The sequence below is a fragment of the Oncorhynchus nerka genome, linkage group LG9a (genome assembly GCF_034236695.1).
Source record: "Oncorhynchus nerka isolate Pitt River linkage group LG9a, Oner_Uvic_2.0, whole genome shotgun sequence".
In the NCBI taxonomy this organism is placed as follows: Eukaryota; Metazoa; Chordata; class Actinopteri; order Salmoniformes; family Salmonidae; genus Oncorhynchus; species Oncorhynchus nerka.
Window position 1 is genome coordinate 1954650 of NC_088404.1, and position 19820 is coordinate 1974469.

Here is a 19820-nt window from a genome sequence, read left to right on the forward strand (position 1 = left end):
TCCACTGCCCATATCCCCAACTGTACCTAGTTGGCTCCACTGCCCATATCCCCAACTGTACCTAGTTGGCTCCACTGCCCATATCCCCAACTGTACCTAGTTGGCTCCACTGCCCATATCCCCAACTGTACCTAGTTGGCTCCACTGCCCATATCCCCAACTGTACCTAGTTGGCTCCACTGCCCATATCCCCAACTGTACCTAGTTGGCTCCACTGCCCACATCCCCAACTGTACCTAGTTGGCTCCACTGCCCACATCCCCAACTGTACATAGTTGGCTCCACTGCCCACATCCCCAACTGTGCCTAGTTGGCTCCACATCATCATATCCCCAACTTTAAACCCACATCCCCAACTGTACCTAGTTGGCTCCACTGCCCATATCCCCAACTGTACCTAGTTGGCTCCACTGCCTACATCATCATATCCCCAACTGTACCTAGTTGGCGCCACTGCCCATATCCCCAACTGTACCTAGTTGGCGCCACTGCCCATATCCCCAACTGTACCTAGTTGGCGCCACATCCCCAACTGTACCCATATCCCCAACTGTACCTAGTTGGCGCCACTGCCCATATCCCCAACTGTACCTAGTTGGCGCCACTGCCCATATCCCCAACTGTACCTAGTTGGCGCCACTGCCCATATCCCCCAACTGTACCTAGTTGGCGCCACTGCCCATATCCCCAACTGTACCTAGCTGGCGCCACTGCCCATATCCCCAACTGTACCTAGTTGGCCCACTGCCCATATCCCCAACTGTACCTAGTTGGCGCACTGCCATATCCCCAACTGTACCTAGTTGGTAGCCACTGCCCATATCCCCAACTGTACCTAGTTGGCTCCACTGCCCATATCCCCAACTGTACCTAGTTGGCTCCATTGCCCATATCCCCAACTGTACCTAGTTGGCTCCACTGCCCATATCCCCAACTGTACCTAGTTGGCTCCACTGCCCACATCCCCAACTGTACCTAGTTGGCTCCACTGCCCACATCCCCAACTGTACCTAGTTGGCTCCACTGCCCACATCCCCAACTGTACCTAGTTGGCTCCACTGCCCACATCATCATATCCCCAACTGTACCTAGTTGGCTCCAGTGCCCATATCCCCAACTGTACCTAGTTGGCTCCACTGCCCATATGCCCAACTGTACCTAGTTGGCTCCCCTGCCCATATCCCCAACTGTACCTAGTTGGCTCCCCTGCCTACATCATCATATCCCCAACTGTACCTAGTTGGCTCCCCTGCCTACATCATCATATCCCCAACTGTACCTAGTTGGCTCCACTGCCTACATCATCATATCCCCAACTGTACCTAGTTGGCTCCACTGCCCACATCATCATATCCCCAACTGTACCTAGTTGGCTCCACTGCCCATATCCCCAACTGTACCTAGTTGGCTCCACTGCCCATATGCCCAACTGTACCTAGTTGGCTCCACTGCCCATATCCCCAACTGTACCTAGTTGGCTCCACTGCCCATATCCCCAACTGTACCTAGTTGGCTCCACTGCCCATATCCCCAACTGTACCTAGTTGGCTCCACTGCCCATATCCCCAACTGTACCTAGTTGGCTCCACTGCCTACATCATCATATCCCCAACTGTACCTAGTTGGCTCCACTGCCCATATCCCCAACTGTACCTAGTTGGCTCCACTACCTACATCATCATATCCCCAACTGTACCTAGTTGGCTCCACTGCCCATATCCCCAACTGTACCTAGTTGGCTCCACTGCCCATATGCCCAACTGTACCTAGTTGGCTCCACTGCCTACATCATCATATCCCCAACTGTACCTAGTTGGCGCCACTGCCCATATCCCCAACTGTACCTAGTTGGCGCCACTGCCCATATCCCCAACTGTACCTAGTTGGCGCCACTGCCCATATCCCCAACTGTACCTAGTTGGCTCCACTGCCCATATCCCCAACTGTACCTAGTTGGCGCCACTGCCCATATCCCCAACTGTACCTAGTTGGCGCCACTGCCCATATCCCCAACTGTACCTAGTTGGCGCCACTGCCCATATCCCCAACTGTACCTAGTTGGCGCCACTGCCCATATCCCCAACTGTACCTAGTTGGCTCCACTGCCCATATCCCCAACTGTACCTAGTTGGCTCCACTGCCCATATCCCCAACTGTACCTAGTTGGCTCCACTGCCCACATCCCCAACTGTACCTAGTTGGCTCCACTGCCCACATCCCCAACTGTACCTAGTTGGCTCCACTGCCCACATCCCCAACTGTACATAGTTGGCTCCACTGCCCACATCCCCAACTGTACCTAGTTGGCTCCACTGCCCACATCATCATATCCCCAACTGTACCTAGTTGGCTCCAGTGCCCATATCCCCAACTGTATCTAGTTGGCTCCCCTGCCTACATCATCATATCCCCAACTGTACCTAGTTGGCTCCCCTGCCTACATCATCATATCCCCAACTGTACCTAGTTGGCTCCACTGCCCATATCCCCAACTGTACCTAGTTGGCTCCACTGCCCATATCCCCAACTGTACCTAGTTGGCTCCACTGCCCATATCCCCAACTGTACCTAGTTGGCTCCACTGCCCATATCCCCAACTGTACCTAGTTGGCTCCACTGCCCATATCCCCAACTGTACCTAGTTGGCTCCACTGCCCATATCCCCAACTGTACCTAGTTGGCTCCACTGCCCATATCCCCAACTGTACCTAGTTGGCTCCCATATCCCCAACTGTACCTAGTTGGCTCCACTGCCCATCATCATATCCCCAACTGTACCTAGTTGGCTCCACTGCCCATATCCCCAACTGTACCTAGTTGGCTCCACTGCCCATATCCCCAACTGTACATAGTTGGCTCCACTGCCCACATCCCCAACTGTACCTAGTTGGCTCCACTGCCCACATCCCCAACTGTACCTAGTTGGCTCCACTGCCCATATCCCCAACTGTACCTAGTTGGCTCCACTGCCTACATCATCATATCCCCAACTGTACCTAGTTGGCTCCACTGCCCATATCCCCAACTGTACCTAGTTGGCTCCACTGCCCATATCATCCTAGTTGGCTCCACTATCCCCAACTGTACCTAGTTGGCTCCACTGCCCATATCCCCAACTGTACCTAGTTGGCTCCACTGCCTACATCATCATATCCCCAACTGTACCTAGTTGGCGCCACTGCCTACATCATCATATCCCCAACTGTACCTAGTTGGCGCCACTGCCCATATCCCCAACTGTACCTAGTTGGCTCCACTGCCCATATCCCCAACTGTACCTAGTTGGCTCCACTGCCCATATCCCCAACTGTACCTAGTTGGCTCCACTGCCCATATCCCCAACTGTACCTAGTTGGCGCCACTGCCCATATCCCCAACTGTACCTAGTTGGCCCACTGCCCATATCCCCAACTGTACCTAGTTGGCGCCACTGCCCATATCCCCAACTGTACCTAGTTGGCTCCACTGCCCATATCCCCAACTGTACCTAGTTGGCTCCACTGCCCATATCCCCAACTGTACCTAGTTGGCTCCACTGCCCATATCCCCAACTGTACCTAGTTGGCTCCACTGCCCATATCCCCAACTGTACCTAGTTGGCTCCACTGCCCATATCCCCAACTGTACCTAGTTGGCTCCACTGCCCACATCCCCAACTGTACCTAGTTGGCTCCACTGCCCACATCCCCAACTGTACCTAGTTGGCTCCACTGCCCACATCCCCAACTGTACCTAGTTGGCTCCACTGCCCACATCCCCAACTGTACCTAGTTGGCTCCACTGCCCATATCCCCAACTGTACCTAGTTGGCTCCACTGCCCACATCATCATATCCCCAACTGTACCTAGTTGGCTCCACTGCCCACATCATCATATCCCCAACTGTACCTAGTTGGCTCCAGTGCCCATATCCCCAACTGTATCTAGTTGGCTCCCCTGCCTACATCATCATATCCCCAACTGTACCTAGTTGGCTCCACTGCCTACATCATCATATCCCCAACTGTACCTAGTTGGCTCCACTGCCCATATCCCCAACTGTACCTAGTTGGCTCCACTGCCCATATCCCCAACTGTACCTAGTTGGCTCCACTGCCCATATCCCCAACTGTACCTAGTTGGCTCCACTGCCCATATCCCCAACTGTACCTAGTTGGCTCCACTGCCCATATCCCCAACTGTACCTAGTTGGCTCCAGTGCCCATATCCCCAACTGTACCTAGTTGGCTCCACTGCCCATATCCCCAACTGTACCTAGTTGGCTCCACTGCCCATATCCCCAACTGTACCTAGTTGGCTCCACTGCCCATATCCCCAACTGTACCTAGTTGGCTCCACTGCCCATATCCCCAACTGTACCTAGTTGGCTCCACTGCCCATATCCCCAACTGTACCTAGTTGGCTCCACTGCCCATATCCCCAACTGTACCTAGTTGGCGCCACTGCCCATATCCCCAACTGTACCTAGTTGGCTCCACTACCTACATCATCATATCCCCAACTGTACCTAGTTGGCTCCACTGCCCATATCCCCAACTGTACCTAGTTGGCTCCACTGCCCATATCCCCAACTGTACCTAGTTGGCTCCACTGCCTACATCATCATATCCCCAACTGTACCTAGTTGGCTCCACTGCCCATATCCCCAACTGTACCTAGTTGGCTCCACTGCCCATATCCCCAACTGTACCTAGTTGGCTCCACTGCCCATATCCCCAACTGTACCTAGTTGGCTCCACTGCCCATATCCCCAACTGTACCTAGTTGGCGCCACTGCCCATATCATATCCCAACTGTACCTAGTTGGCCACTGCCCATATCCCCAACTGTACCTAGTTGGCGCCACTGCCCATATCCCCAACTGTACCTAGTTGGCTCCACTGCCCATATCCCCAACTGTACCTAGTTGGCTCCACTGCCCATATCCCCAACTGTACCTAGTTGGCTCCACTGCCATATCCCCAACTGTACCTAGTTGGCTCCACTGCCCATATCCCCAACTGTACCTAGTTGGCTCCACTGCCATATCCCCAACTGTACCTAGTTGGCTCCACTGCCCATATCCCCAACTGTACCTAGTTGGCTCCACTGCCCATATCCCCAACTGTACCTAGTTGGCTCCACTGCCCATATCCCCAACTGTACCTAGTTGGCTCCACTGCCCACATCCCCAACTGTACATAGTTGGCTCCACTGCCCACATCCCCAACTGTACCTAGTTGGCTCCACTGCCCACATCCCCAACTGTACCTAGTTGGCTCCACTGCCTATCATCATCATATCCCCAACTGTACCTAGTTGGCTCCACTGCCCATATCCCCAACTGTACCTAGTTGGCTCCACTGCCCATATCCCCAACTGTACCTAGTTGGCTCCACTGCCCATATCATCATCATATCCCCAACTGTACCTAGTTGGCGCCACTGCCCATATCCCCAACTGTACCTAGTTGGCTCCACTGCCCATATCCCCCAACTGTACCTAGTTGGCGCCACTGCCCATATCCCCAACTGTACCTAGTTGGCGCCACTGCCCATATCCCCAACTGTACCTAGTTGGCGCCACTGCCCATATCCCCAACTGTACCTAGTTGGCGCCACTGCCATATCCCCAACTGTACCTAGTTGGCGCCACTGCCCATATCCCCAACTGTACCTAGTTGGCTCCACTGCCCATATCCCAACTGTACCTAGTTGGCGCCACTGCCCATATCCCCAACTGTACCTAGTTGGCGCCACTGCCCATATCCCCAACTGTACCTAGTTGGCGCCACTGCCCATATCCCCAACTGTACCTAGTTGGCTCCACTGCCCATATCCCCAACTGTACCTAGTTGGCTCCACTGCCCATATCCCCAACTGTACCTAGTTGGCTCCACTGCCCATATCCCCAACTGTACCTAGTTGGCTCCACTGCCCACATCCCCAACTGTACCTAGTTGGCTCCACTGCCCACATCCCCAACTGTACCTAGTTGGCTCCACTGCCCACATCCCCAACTGTACCTAGTTGGCTCCACTGCCCACATCATCATATCCCCAACTGTACCTAGTTGGCTCCAGTGCCCATATCCCCAACTGTACCTAGTTGGCTCCACTGCCCATATGCCCAACTGTACCTAGTTGGCTCCCCTGCCCATATCCCCAACTGTACCTAGTTGGCTCCCCTGCCTACATCATCATATCCCCAACTGTACCTAGTTGGCTCCCCTGCCTACATCATCATATCCCCAACTGTACCTAGTTGGCGCCACTGCCCATATCCCCAACTGTACCTAGTTGGCTCCACTGCCCATATCCCCAACTGTACCTAGTTGGCTCCACTGCCCATATCCCCAACTGTACCTAGTTGGCTCCCTGCCCCAACTGTACAGTTGGCACTGCATATCCCCAACTGTACCTAGTTGGCGCCACTGCCCATATCCCCAACTGTACCTGTTGGCGCCACTGCCCATATCCCCAACTGTACCTAGTTGGCGCCACTGCCCATATCCCCAACTGTACCTAGTTGGCGCCACTGCCCATATCCCCAACTGTACCTAGTTGGCGCCACTGCCCATATCCCCAACTGTACCTAGTTGGCGCCACTGCCCATATCCCCAACTGTACCTAGTTGGCGCCACTGCCCATATCCCCAACTGTACCTAGTTGGCGCCACTGCCCATATCCCCAACTGTACCTAGTTGGCTCCACTGCCCATATCCCCAACTGTACCTAGTTGGCGCCACTGCCCATATCCCCAACTGTACCTAGTTGGCGCCACTGCCCATATCCCCAACTGTACCTAGTTGGCTCCACTGCCCATATCCCCAACTGTACCTAGTTGGCTCCACTGCCCATATCCCCAACTGTACCTAGTTGGCTCCACTGCCCATATCCCCAACTGTACCTAGTTGGCTCCATACATCCCCAACTGTACCTAGTTGGCTCCACTGCCCACATCCCCAACTGTACCTAGTTGGCTCCACTGCCCACATCCCCAACTGTACCTAGTTGGCTCCACTGCCCACATCATCATATCCCCAACTGTACCTAGTTGGCTCCAGTGCCCATATCCCCAACTGTACCTAGTTGGCTCCACTGCCATATCCCCAACTGTACCTATGCCCAACTGTACCTAGTTGGCTCCACTGCTCACATCATCATATCCCCAACTGTACCTAGTTGGCTCCACTGCCCATATCCCCAACTGTACCTAGTTGGCTCCCCTGCCTACATCATCATATCCCCAACTGTACCTAGTTGGCTCCCCTGCCTACATCATCATATCCCCAACTGTACCTAGTTGGCTCCACTGCCCATATCCCCAACTGTATCAGTTGGCTCCATCCCCAACTGTACCTATCTCCATCCCATGTACCCCAGTCCCCAACTGTACCTAGTTGGCTCCACTGCCCACATCCCCATGTACAGTTGGCTCCATATATCCCCAACTGTACCTAGTTGGCTCCACTGCCCATATCCCCAACTGTACCTAGTTGGCTCCACTGCCCATATCCCCAACTGTACCTAGTTGGCTCCACTGCCCATATCCCCAACTGTACCTAGTTGGCTCCAACTCCCCAACTGTACCTAGTTGGCTCCACTGCCCATATCCCCAACTGTACCTAGTTGGCTCCACTCCCCAACTGTACCTATTGGCTCCCCAACTGTACCTAGTTGGCTCCACTGCCCATATCCCCAACTGTACCTAGTTGGCTCCACTCCCATATCCCCAACTGTACCTAGTTGGCTCCACTGCCCATATCCCCAACTGTACCTAGTTGGCTCCACTGCCCATATCCCCAACTGTACCTAGTTGGCTCCACTGCCCATATCCCCAACTGTACCTAGTTGGCTCCACTGCCCATATCCCCAACTGTACCTAGTTGGCTCCACTGCCCATATCCCCAACTGTACCTAGTTGGCTCCACTGCCCATATCCCCAACTGTACCTAGTTGGCTCCACTGCCCATATCCCCAACTGTACCTAGTTGGCTCCACTGCCCATATCCCCAACTGTACCTAGTTGGCTCCACTGCCCATATCCCCAACTGTACCTAGTTGGCTCCACTGCCCACATCCCCAACTGTACCTAGTTGGCTCCACTGCCCACATCCCCAACTGTACCTAGTTGGCTCCACTATATCCCCAACTGTACCTAGTTGGCTCCACTGCCTACATCATCATATCCCCAACTGTACCTAGTTGGCTCCAACTGTACCCATATCCCCAACTGTACCTGTTGGGCTCCACTACCTACATCATCATATCCCCAACTGTACCTAGTTGGCTCCACTGCCCATATCCCCAACTGTACCTAGTTGGCTCCACTGCCCATATCCCCAACTGTACCTAGTTGGCTCCACTGCCTACATCATCATATCCCCAACTGTACCTAGTTGGCTCCACTGCCCATATCCCCAACTGTACCTAGTTGGCGCCACTGCCCATATCCCCAACTGTACCTAGTTGGCGCCACTGCCCATATCCCCAACTGTACCTAGTTGGCTCCACTGCTCATATCCCCAACTGTGCCTAGTTGGCGCCACTGCCCATATCCCCAACTGTACCTAGTTGGCGCCACTGCCCATATCCCCAACTGTACCTAGTTGGCGCCACTGCCCATATCCCCAACTGTACCTAGTTGGCGCCACTGCCCATATCCCCAACTGTACCTAGTTGGCTCCACTGCCCATATCCCCAACTGTACCTAGTTGGCTCCACTGCCCATATCCCCAACTGTACCTAGTTGGCTCCACTGCCCATATCCCCAACTGTACCTAGTTGGCTCCACTGTACCTAGTTGGCTCACTGCCCACATCCCCAACTGTACCTAGTTGGCTCCACTGCCCACATCCCCAACTGTACATAGTTGGCTCCACTGCCCACATCCCCAACTGTACCTAGTTGGCTCCACTGCCCACATCATCATATCCCCAACTGTACCTAGTTGGCTCCAGTGCCCATATCCCCAACTGTATCTAGTTGGCTCCCCTGCCTACATCATCATATCCCCAACTGTACCTAGTTGGCTCCACTGCCTACATCATCATATCCCCAACTGTACCTAGTTGGCTCCACTGCCCATATCCCCAACTGTACCTAGTTGGCTCCACTGCCCATATCCCCAACTGTACCTAGTTGGCTCCACTGCCCATATCCCCAACTGTACCTAGTTGGCTCCACTGCCCATTGGCCCATCCCCCCCAACTGTACCTAGTTGGCTCCACTGCCCATATCCCCAACTGTACCTAGTTGGCTCCACTGCCCATATCCCCAACTGTACCTAGTTGGCTCCACTGCCCATATCCCCAACTGTACCTAGTTGGCTCCACTGCCCATATCCCCAACTGTACCTAGTTGGCTCCACTGCCCATATCCCCAACTGTACCTAGTTGGCTCCACTGCCCATATCCCCAACTGTACCTAGTTGGCTCCACTGCCCATATCCCCAACTGTACCTAGTTGGCTCCACCCATATCCCCAACTGTACCTAGTTGGCTCCACTGCCCATATCCCCAACTGTACCTAGTTGGCTCCACTGCCCACATCCCCAACTGTACCTAGTTGGCTCCACTGCCCATATCCCCAACTGTACCTAGTTGGCTCCACCTACATCATCATATCCCCAACTGTACCTAGTTGGCTCCACTGCCCATATCCCCAACTGTACCTAGTTGGCTCCACTGCCTACATCATCATATCCCCAACTGTACCTAGTTGGCTCCACTGCCCATATCCCCAACTGTACCTAGTTGGCTCCACTGCCTACATCATCATATCCCCAACTGTACCTAGTTGGCGCCACTGCCTACATCATCATATCCCCAACTGTACCTAGTTGGCGCCACTGCCCATATCCCCAACTGTACCTAGTTGGCGCCACTGCCCATATCCCCAACTGTACCTAGTTGGCGCCACTGCCCATATCCCCAACTGTACCTAGTTGGCTCCACTGCCCATATCCCCAACTGTACCTAGTTGGGCGCCACTGCCCATATCCCCAACTGTACCTAGTTGGCGCCACTGCCCATATCCCCGGTGTACCTAGTTGGCATATCCCCAACTGTACCTAGTTGGCCCACTGCCCATATCCCCAACTGTACCTAGTTGGCTCCACTGCCCATATCCCCAACTGTACCTAGTTGGCTCCACTGCCCACATCCCCAACTGTACCTAGTTGGCTCCACTGCCCACATCCCCAACTGTACCTAGTTGGCTCCACTGCCCACATCCCCAACTGTACCTAGTTGGCTCCACTGCCCACATCCCCAACTGTACCTAGTTGGCTCCCTGCCCACATCCCCAACTGTACCTAGTTGGCTCCACTGCCCACATCCCCAACTGTACCTAGTTGGCTCCACTGCCCACATCCCCAACTGTACCTAGTTGGCTCCACTGCCCACATCCCCAACTGTACCTAGTTGGCTCCACTGCCCACATCCCCAACTGTACCTAGTTGGCTCCACTGCCCACATCATCATATCCCCAACTGTACCTAGTTGGCTCCAGTGCCCATATCCCCAACTGTACCTAGTTGGCTCCCTGCCTATCATCATATCCCCTGTAACTGTGCCCACCTAGTTGGCTCCACTGCCTACATCATCATATCCCCAACTGTACCTAGTTGGCTCCACTGCCCATATCCCCAACTGTACCTAGTTGGCTCCACTGCCCATATCCCCAACTGTACCTAGTTGGCTCCACTGCCCATATCCCCAACTGTACCTAGTTGGCTCCACTGCCCATATCCCCAACTGTACCTAGTTGGCTCCACTGCCCATATCCCCAACTGTACCTAGTTGGCTCCACTGCCAACTGTACCTATATCCCCAACTGTACCTAGTTGGCTCCACTGCCCATATCCCCAACTGTACCTAGTTGGCTCCACTGCCCATATCCCCAACTGTACCTAGTTGGCTCCACTGCCCATATCCCCAACTGTACCTAGTTGGCTCCACTGCCCATATCCCCAACTGTACCTAGTTGGCTCCACTGCCCATATCCCCAACTGTACCTAGTTGGCTCCACTGCCCATATCCCCAACTGTACCTAGTTGGCTCCACTGCCCATATCCCCAACTGTACCTAGTTGGCTCCACTGCCCATATCCCCAACTGTACCTAGTTGGCTCCACTGCCCACATCCCCAACTGTACATAGTTGGCTCCACTGCCCACATCCCCAACTGTACCTAGTTGGCTCCACTGCCCACATCCCCAACTGTACCTAGTTGGCTCCACTGCCCATATCCCCAACTGTACCTAGTTGGCTCCACTGCCTACATCATCATATCCCCAACTGTACCTAGTTGGCTCCACTGCCCATATCCCCAACTGTACCTAGTTGGCTCCACTGCCCATATGCCCAACTGTACCTAGTTGGCTCCACTGCCCACATCCCCAACTGTACCTAGTTGGCTCCACTGCCCACATCCCCAACTGTACCTAGTTGGCTCCACTGCCCATATCCCCAACTGTACCTAGTTGGCTCCACTGCCCATATCCCCAACTGTACCTAGTTGGCTCCACTGCCCATATCCCCAACTGTACCTAGTTGGCTCCACTGCCCATATGCCCAACTGTACCTAGTTGGCTCCACTGCCCACATCCCCAACTGTACCTAGTTGGCTCCACTGCCCACATCCCCAACTGTACCTAGTTGGCTCCACTGCCCACATCCCCAACTGTACCTAGTTGGCTCCACTGCCCATATCCCCAACTGTACCTAGTTGGCTCCACTGCCCATATCCCCAACTGTACCTAGTTGGCTCCACTGCCCATATCCCCAACTGTACCTAGTTGGCTCCACTGCCTACATCATCATATCCCCAACTGTACCTAGTTGGCTCCACTGCCTACATCATCATATCCCCAACTGTACCTAGTTGGCTCCACTGCCCACATCATCATATCCCCAACTGTACCTAGTTGGCTCCACTGCCCACATCCCCAACTGTACCTAGTTGGCTCCACTGCCCATATCCCCAACTGTACCTAGTTGGCTCCACTGCCCATATCCCCAACTGTACCTAGTTGGCTCCACTGCCCACATCCCCAACTGTACCTAGTTGGCTCCACTGCCCATACCCCCAACTGTACATAGTTGGCTCCACTGCCCACATCATCATATCCCCAACTGTACCTAGTTGGCTCCACTGCCCACATCATCATATCCCCAACTGTACCTAGTTGGCTCCACTGCCTACATCCCCAACTGTACCTAGTTGGCTCCACTGCCCATACCCCCAACTGTACATAGTTGGCTCCACTGCCCACATCATCATATCCCCAACTGTACCTAGTTGGCTCCACTGCCCACATCATCATATCCCCAACTGTACCTAGTTGGCTCCACTGCCCACATCCCCAACTGTACCTAGTTGGCTCCACTGCCTACATCATCATATCCCCAACTGTACCTAGTTGGCTCCACTGCCCACATCCCCAACTGTACCTAGTTGGCTCCACTGCCCACATCCCCAACTGTACCTAGTTGGCTCCACTGCCCATATCCCCAACTGTACCTAGTTGGCTCCACTGCCCATATCCCCAACTGTACCTAGTTGGCTCCACTGCCCACATCCCCAACTGTACCTAGTTGGCTCCACTGCCCACATCCCCAACTGTACCTAGTTGGCTCCACTGCCCACATCCCCAACTGTACCTAGTTGGCTCCACTGCCCACATCCCCAACTGTACCTAGTTGGCTCCACTGCCCATATCCCCAACTGTACCTAGTTGGCTCCACTGCCCATATCCCCAACTGTACCTAGTTGGCTCCACTGCCCATATCCCCAACTGTACCTAGTTGGCTCCACTGCCCACATCCCCAACTGTACCTAGTTGGCTCCACTGCCCATATCCCCAACTGTACCTAGTTGGCTCCACTGCCCATATCCCCAACTGTACCTAGTTGGCTCCACTGCCCATATCCCCAACTGTACCTAGTTGGCTCCACTGCCCACATCCCCAACTGTACCTAGTTGGCTCCACTGCCTACATCATCATATCCCCAACGATAGTATGGAGTACATAAATGGTCCAGAATCTATTCAATACGGTCCGAACCTTGTTTGTGCCACACATCTGATTCTCCCGAAGCACTTCGATACACGTCCTCAAAGTCATGAGCGACTGGTTGATGTTACCTGAAAATCAGAAATATACATTTCAACTTACAAGTAGAAAAAAAGACATATTTCCTGAATAAAATGTGAGCTTTCTTCAGCAGTCCAAGTAAAGACGGTGTCTTCTGGTAGTGGGGTTCTCCCTTTGGTTTAATACCATCGAAGGCTCTAGATGGCAGGTGCAGGTGTTCCAAAGGCCCTCTCCCATCGTACTCAGAAGCCCCACCTTGTTAAAACCTCCTGGGGAGAACCCGGACATTGTTGAATGGAAAGGGACTAGAACCCACCTGCTTCTCTGAGGCGGCTGCCCTCAGCCCGGGTCCTGCTTGTGCGCTCACTCCCCGCCAAGTCAACCAGGCACAGCTGACTGACGCTCACCTGGTTCTTATCCTGAGCACACAAAGTCAAAAACATTTATACATATTTACTCTTCAACTAGACAGTTATTTTTACCCCCCCCCCTATAGTCGATGTCCACACCCCCATAGGGGGAAGAAATGATTCTGTTTCGGCTAGAGATATGTCGAGGTCAGCCTTTCACATCTGCAGTGGAAGGTGGCAAAGCTACAGCAGTGTTTGGCAGACCAGGAGACATCCCTACATCCCGAGTCCCCACATGGTGACGGGACTCGTCTGAAGTCGGTACCACCGATCTGCCAACTTCCAGATAGGATCATTTAGCTATGTGTATATATATATATATCCATAGCTTAGCAAGCTTACACGGGAAATACAATAAACGTTCTGCAGATGAGTGATCCAATCAGTGGATTCGGAGGAAATCATTCTTACCCCCTTCCTTAGGCTGTGTATGTTTCTAACAGAACACAGCATCAGTGTCCAACACAAGTTAAAAATGCTCACCTCCAACGCTCGAAAGAGCTCTTCGGGGCCTACTTCCCAAGCCGTTTGGCTCAGTTGACATGCTAGTGAGTGAAATCGAACAGCTGATCGAGCTGTCATGTGACCGAATGCTGTAGACAACACATTCCCAGGTCACGAAGGAGGAGTTTTGGGTCCTGAATCAAAAGGGAACACCCTGCCGGTCTCCCTCTGAGCATTAATGCTGCGTTCAAAACCACTGGGAACCCAGACCTGGGAAATCTTAGACTTCCAACTCCATTAAACTGATAGTACCCGTCGCCAGCTGACATCGATGTGAAGCTGGATTCAGTGCTCTCATCTGCGTTAAAACCTAATACCCATCCAGGTTGGATGTGACAGCAGAGATGAGGTGCTCACTGTCGACCACGCCCCCTGACGCGACATTCATCAAGCCACACCCATCTCATTAGTGGTGGTGAGATAAGATACAGTATGTAAGACTAGTTTGAAATTGACGATCATCATAGCCCACATTAACAGTATGTGATGGTGCGTTGAGAAGTCAATCCAAAATACTGTTCATGTTTTACAACTGACTACTATAGCCAAAAAATTCAAAAGTAAAACATTGGCTGCTGTCAATTTTTTTCACATGGTTGAAGTCACAATTTTCAGATATCAAAATGAGGTTATGGGACCAAAACGTTTGGGAATGCCTGATGTAAACATCATTAAAGTGACCAGTGTCCAATGATTATGTACATAGTACGGTTTACATTAGCCGGTAAAAGCTGGCTTTTGGACGTTATGTATTTTTGCCGATAAATCAAAAATTGGCGACTGCCAATTGTTCGGGTCGAAGGGAAAAAATAATCACTGTGAAATAATGAATTTCAGCCTCTTCATTGATTGAAATGCCAGTGGATGTAGAACACCGGCAGCCGCTACGGCTCAAACCGGCAGCCGCTACGGCTCAAACCGGCAGCCGCTACGGCTCAAACCGGCAGCCGCTACGGCTCAAACCGGCAGCCGCTACGGCTCAAACCGGCAGCCGCTCAAAACATCTTGTCCAGATGGGATAGGGCATTGTGCAGCGTGATGGCGATTGTGTCGTCCATGGATCTTTTGGGACGGTATGCAAATTATAGTGGGTCTAAGGTGTCACTGTCAGGTAAGGTGGAGGTGATCGGATCTATGACAAGCCTCTCAAAGCACTTCATGATAACAGAAGTGAGTGCTACGGGGCGATAGTCATATAGTTCAGTTAACTTTGCTCACAGAAACAATGGTGGACATCTTGAAGAAAGTGGGGACAACGGACTGGGATAGGGAGATTGAAACTGCCCGTAAAGACTCCAGACAGCTGGTCTGCACATGTCGTCTGACCCGGGAGCCTTGCGAGTTAAGATGCTTAAAATGTCTCACCAGTTACCTTTCCGTGGTTAAATGCTGCCATCTATCCAGGGTTTCTGGGTTGGATAGGTTCTAATCATCACAGTAGGAACAACATCCTCTATCCACTTCCTGATGAACCCAGTCACTGTAGGAACAACATCCTCTATCCACTTCCTGATGAACCCAGTCACAGTGGGAACAACATCCTCTATCCACTTCCTGATGAACCCAGTCACTGTAGGAACAACATCCTCTATCCACTTCCTGATGAACCCCGTCACTGTAGGAACAACATCCTCTACCCACTTCCTGATGAACCCCGTCACAGTGGGAACAACATCCTCTATCCACTTCCTGATGAACCCAAACACAGTGGGAACAACATCCTCTACCCACTTCCTGATGAACCCAGTCACTGTAGGAACAACATCCTCTATCCACTTCCTGATGAACCCAGTCACTGTAGGAACAACATCCTCTACCCACTTCCTGATGAACCCAAACACAGTGGGAACAACATCCTCTACCCACTTCCTGAAGAACCCAGTCAGTGTAGGAACAACATCCTCTATCCACTTCCTGATGAACCCCGTCACCGAGTCATTGTACATGTCAATGTTATTTTCATAGTCAACACAGAACATTTCCCAGGCCACGTGAACACCATCATCTTGAAACATGGATTCCGATTGGTCAGACCAGAGTGGTTAAGGAGCGAGATCCTTGTCGGATTCCATTGAAGAGAATGAGATGAGATAAAAAGGGACATTTACTAAATATGATATTACCTGTAAGATGTTGTCCCCATCTGCATCTAGAGGGGCCTGGGCCAGTTTGATGATGAAGACACTGTGGGAGCGGCTGGACTCTCTGTTGAGCTGAGTGTTGGCTATACGCCTCTTCTTCTGTCCTGTAGCATAGACACCAGCCTACCATCAATACACCTTTACAACATCACACTGTGGGAGAGAGACTGGACTCTGTTGAACTGAGTGTTGGCTATACAACATCTCACTGTGGGAGAGAGACTGGACTCTGTTGAGCTGAGTGTTGGCTATACAACATCACACTGTGGGGGGGAGACTGGACTCTCTGTTGAACTGAGTGTTGGCTATACAACATCTCACTGTGGGAGAGAGACTGGACTCTGTTGAGCTGAGTGTTGGCTATACAACATCACACTGTGGGGGGGAGACTGGACTCTCTGTTGAGCTGAGTGTTGGCTATACAACATCACACTGTGGGGGAGACTGGACTCTCTGTTGAACTGAGTGTTGGCTATACAACATCTCACTGTGGGAGAGAGACTGGACTCTGTTGAGCTGAGTGTTGGCTATACAACATCACACTGTGGGGAGACTGACTCTCTGTTGAGCTGAGTGTTGGCTATACAACATCACACTGTGGGGAGACTGGACTCTCTGTTGAGCTGAGTGTTGGCTGAGAGACTGGACTTCTGTTGAACTGAGTGCTATACAACATCTCACTGTGGGGGAGACTGGACTCTCTGTTGAACTGAGTGTTGGCTATACAACATCACACTGTGGGGAGACTGGACTCTCTGTTGAACTGAGTGTTGGCTATACAACATCTCACTGTGGGGGAGACTGGACTCTCTGTTGAACTGAGTGTTGGCTATACAACATCACACTGTGGGGGAGACTGTTGAACTGAGTGTTGGCTCTCTCACTGTGGGGGAGACTGACTCTCTGCTGAGTGTTGGCTATACAACATCACACTGTGGGGGAGACTGGACTCTCTGTTGAACTGAGTGTTGGCTATACAACATCTCACTGTGGGGGAGACTGGACTCTCTGTTGAACTGAGTGTTGGCTATACAACATCACACTGTGGGAGAGACTGGACTCTCTGTTGAGCTGAGTGTTGGCTATACAACATCTCACTGTGGGGGAGACTAGACTCTCTGTTGAACTGAGTGTTGGCTATACAACATCTCACTGTGGGGGAGACTGGACTCTCTGTTGAACTGAGTGTTGGCTATACAACATCACACTGTGGGGGAGACTGGACTCTCTGTTGAACTGAGTGTTGGCTATACGCCTCTTCTTCCAACTTATAAACAAGGAACAGGAGATCAAACTCGACCAAATCACCCAACCAACCTCGATTACCTACTCAAGAACAAGATAGGGCCCAGGTCAAACACAGAATGGACGGGCTGTGATAGTATGAAAATGGTGCTTGGTCTCTGGGTGGCTAGGACGAGTTAAGCACTTTAAGAAAACAGTATTGCTGTAAAAAATAAATAATAATAATAATATTTTAAAGGGCTGTAAATGGCTGCATTTACAGACAGACCAATCACCCCCCAATAATTGTGCAAATGGTCTAAATCGGGCTGCGCCCTTGAATAAAATGTAATTGATTAAGTGTTTAGTGAAGGTTTGAGACGATCTTACCTCTCCAGAACACTTCAAAGGCCTCTTCTGTAGACTTCACTTCTACCTCGGTGCAGCCGGCCACATACATGTTGTGGTTCTGGTCCTCTCTTAGGAGCTTAGACTGGGGCGGTCTACAGAGAGGTACCGAGTGTCAACTGACTGATACTGCTGAGCTAGCCCGGTCCAAGCTCTGTTTGTGTCGTCGTCTGGCCAACAACAATGGTCATTCCTAACTTTCCAAACAGATCTGGAACCAGGCTAATGCTGTGTATTATGGATGGCAGCCACAGAAAGCTACAGTCAAGACTAAAGCAACATTCCAAACAAAGCAATAGAGCATTCAACATGATTAAATGAAGCACTTCTGCCACTACAAAGCACAACAGACAATTCCATGAACACTTCCTGGTTGCAACATTCAGTATTAGGGTATATTAGACATGTAGCTAAATGAGTATGCTCTATATGTGACATACATGAACTCTTGGTTGGGCTGCCTCTGAGGAGTACCTCCTCCATTCCACCTAACAAAGTAAGGAACACAAACATTTATCTGACTGCAATAACTACTCTGATATGAAACTATACCTTCCAGTAGCCAGTAGGACCAGGAGATAGCTACTACTCTGATATGAAACTATACCTTCCAGTAGCCAGTAGGACCAGGAGATAGCTACTACTCTGATTTGAAACATTATACAGTGCCTTCAGAATGTCTTCATACCCCTTGACTTATTGCACATTTTGTTGTGCTGTAGCCTGAATTCCAAGCGGATTAAATAATTGTTCTCTCACCCATCGACACACCCCATAATGACATCACAATACCCCATAATGACAAAGTGAAAACAAGTTTAGAAATGTTTGCATAAAAATAAAAAAAATGAAATACAGAAATCTAATTTGCATAAGTATTCACTCCCGTCTCGTCTCGGGGCAGGTCTGTATCAGCTCAGAGTCTGGGGGCAGGTCTGTATCAGCTCAGAGTCTGGGGGCAGGTCTGTATCAGCTCAGAGTCTGGGGGCAGGTCTGTATCAGCTCAGAGTCGTCTCGGGGCAGGCCTGTATCAGCTCAGAGTCGTCTCGGGGCAGGTCTGTATCAGCTCAGAGTCTGGGGGCAGGCCTGCATCAGCTCAGAGTCGTCTGGGGCAGGCCTGTATCAGCTCAGAGTCTCGGGGCAGGCCTGTATCAGCTCAGAGTCTCGGGGCAGGCCCGTATCAGCTCAGAGTCGTCTGGGGCAGGCCTGTATCAGCTCAGAGTCGTCTCGGGGCAGGTCTGTATCAGCTCAGAGTCTGGGGGCAGGTCTGTATCAGCTCAGAGTCTGGGGGCAGGCCTGTATCAGCTCAGAGTCTCCGGGGGCAGGCCTGTATCAGCTCAGAGTCTGGGGGCAGGTCTGTATCAGCTCAGAGTCTCTGGGCAGGCCTGTATCAGCTCAGAGTCGTCTGGATTTGGGGATTTCCTCCCACTATTCCTTGGAGATTTCTCAAGCTCTATTAAGTCAGATGGGAAGCTGTGGTGAACAGCATTCTTCAAGTCTTCCCAAATATTTTCAATGAGATTCAAGTCTGTTCTTTGGCTGGGCCACTCAAGGACTTTCCAAATTCAATTGATTGGACATGATTTGGAAAGGCACTCACCTGTCTATAGAAGGTCCAACAGTTGACAGTGCATGTCGGAGGAAAAATCAAGCCATGAGATCGAAGGAATTATCCATAGAGTTCAGAGACAGGATTGTGTTGAGGCACAGATCTGGGGAATGATACCAAAACAAGAAGCCGATGATCACTCAGACAAAGCTCCGGAGTTCCTCTGTGGAGATAGGAGAATCTTCCAGAAGGACAACCATCTCCGCAGTACACCACCAATCAGGCCTTTATGGTAGTGGCCAGACGGAAGCCACTCCTCAGTAAAAGGTCAATTACACTTGGAGTTTGCCAAAATGCACCTAAAGGACTCGGACCATGAGAAACAAGATTCTCTGGTCTGATTATTGAACTCTTTGACATGAATGCCAAATGTCATGTCTGGAGGAAACCAGGCACCACTCATCACCTGGCCAATACCATCCCTACGGTGGAGCATGGTGGTGGCA

The 19820-nt window shown here is 51.8% G+C and overlaps 1 protein-coding gene across 3 annotated transcripts in view; it reads right to left on the reverse strand.

The window, feature by feature from the left end:
- The window catches only part of kif23 (kinesin family member 23), a 92077-nt gene that overhangs the window by 63013 nt on the left and 9244 nt on the right, over positions 1 to 19820 (reverse strand). For 2 of the 3 annotated variants that reach the window (XM_065022185.1, XM_065022184.1), the window contains exons 8-12: positions 18206 to 18253; positions 17748 to 17860; positions 16116 to 16237; positions 13395 to 13497; positions 13049 to 13128 (exon numbers count right to left, since the gene is read on the reverse strand). In XM_065022185.1, coding sequence (XP_064878257.1) covers positions 13049 to 13128; positions 13395 to 13497; positions 16116 to 16237; positions 17748 to 17860; positions 18206 to 18253 — 466 coding nt within the window. The remainder of the gene's footprint in view (positions 1 to 13048; positions 13129 to 13394; positions 13498 to 16115; positions 16238 to 17747; positions 17861 to 18205; positions 18254 to 19820) is intronic. The other variant, XM_065022186.1, reaches the window with a different exon arrangement.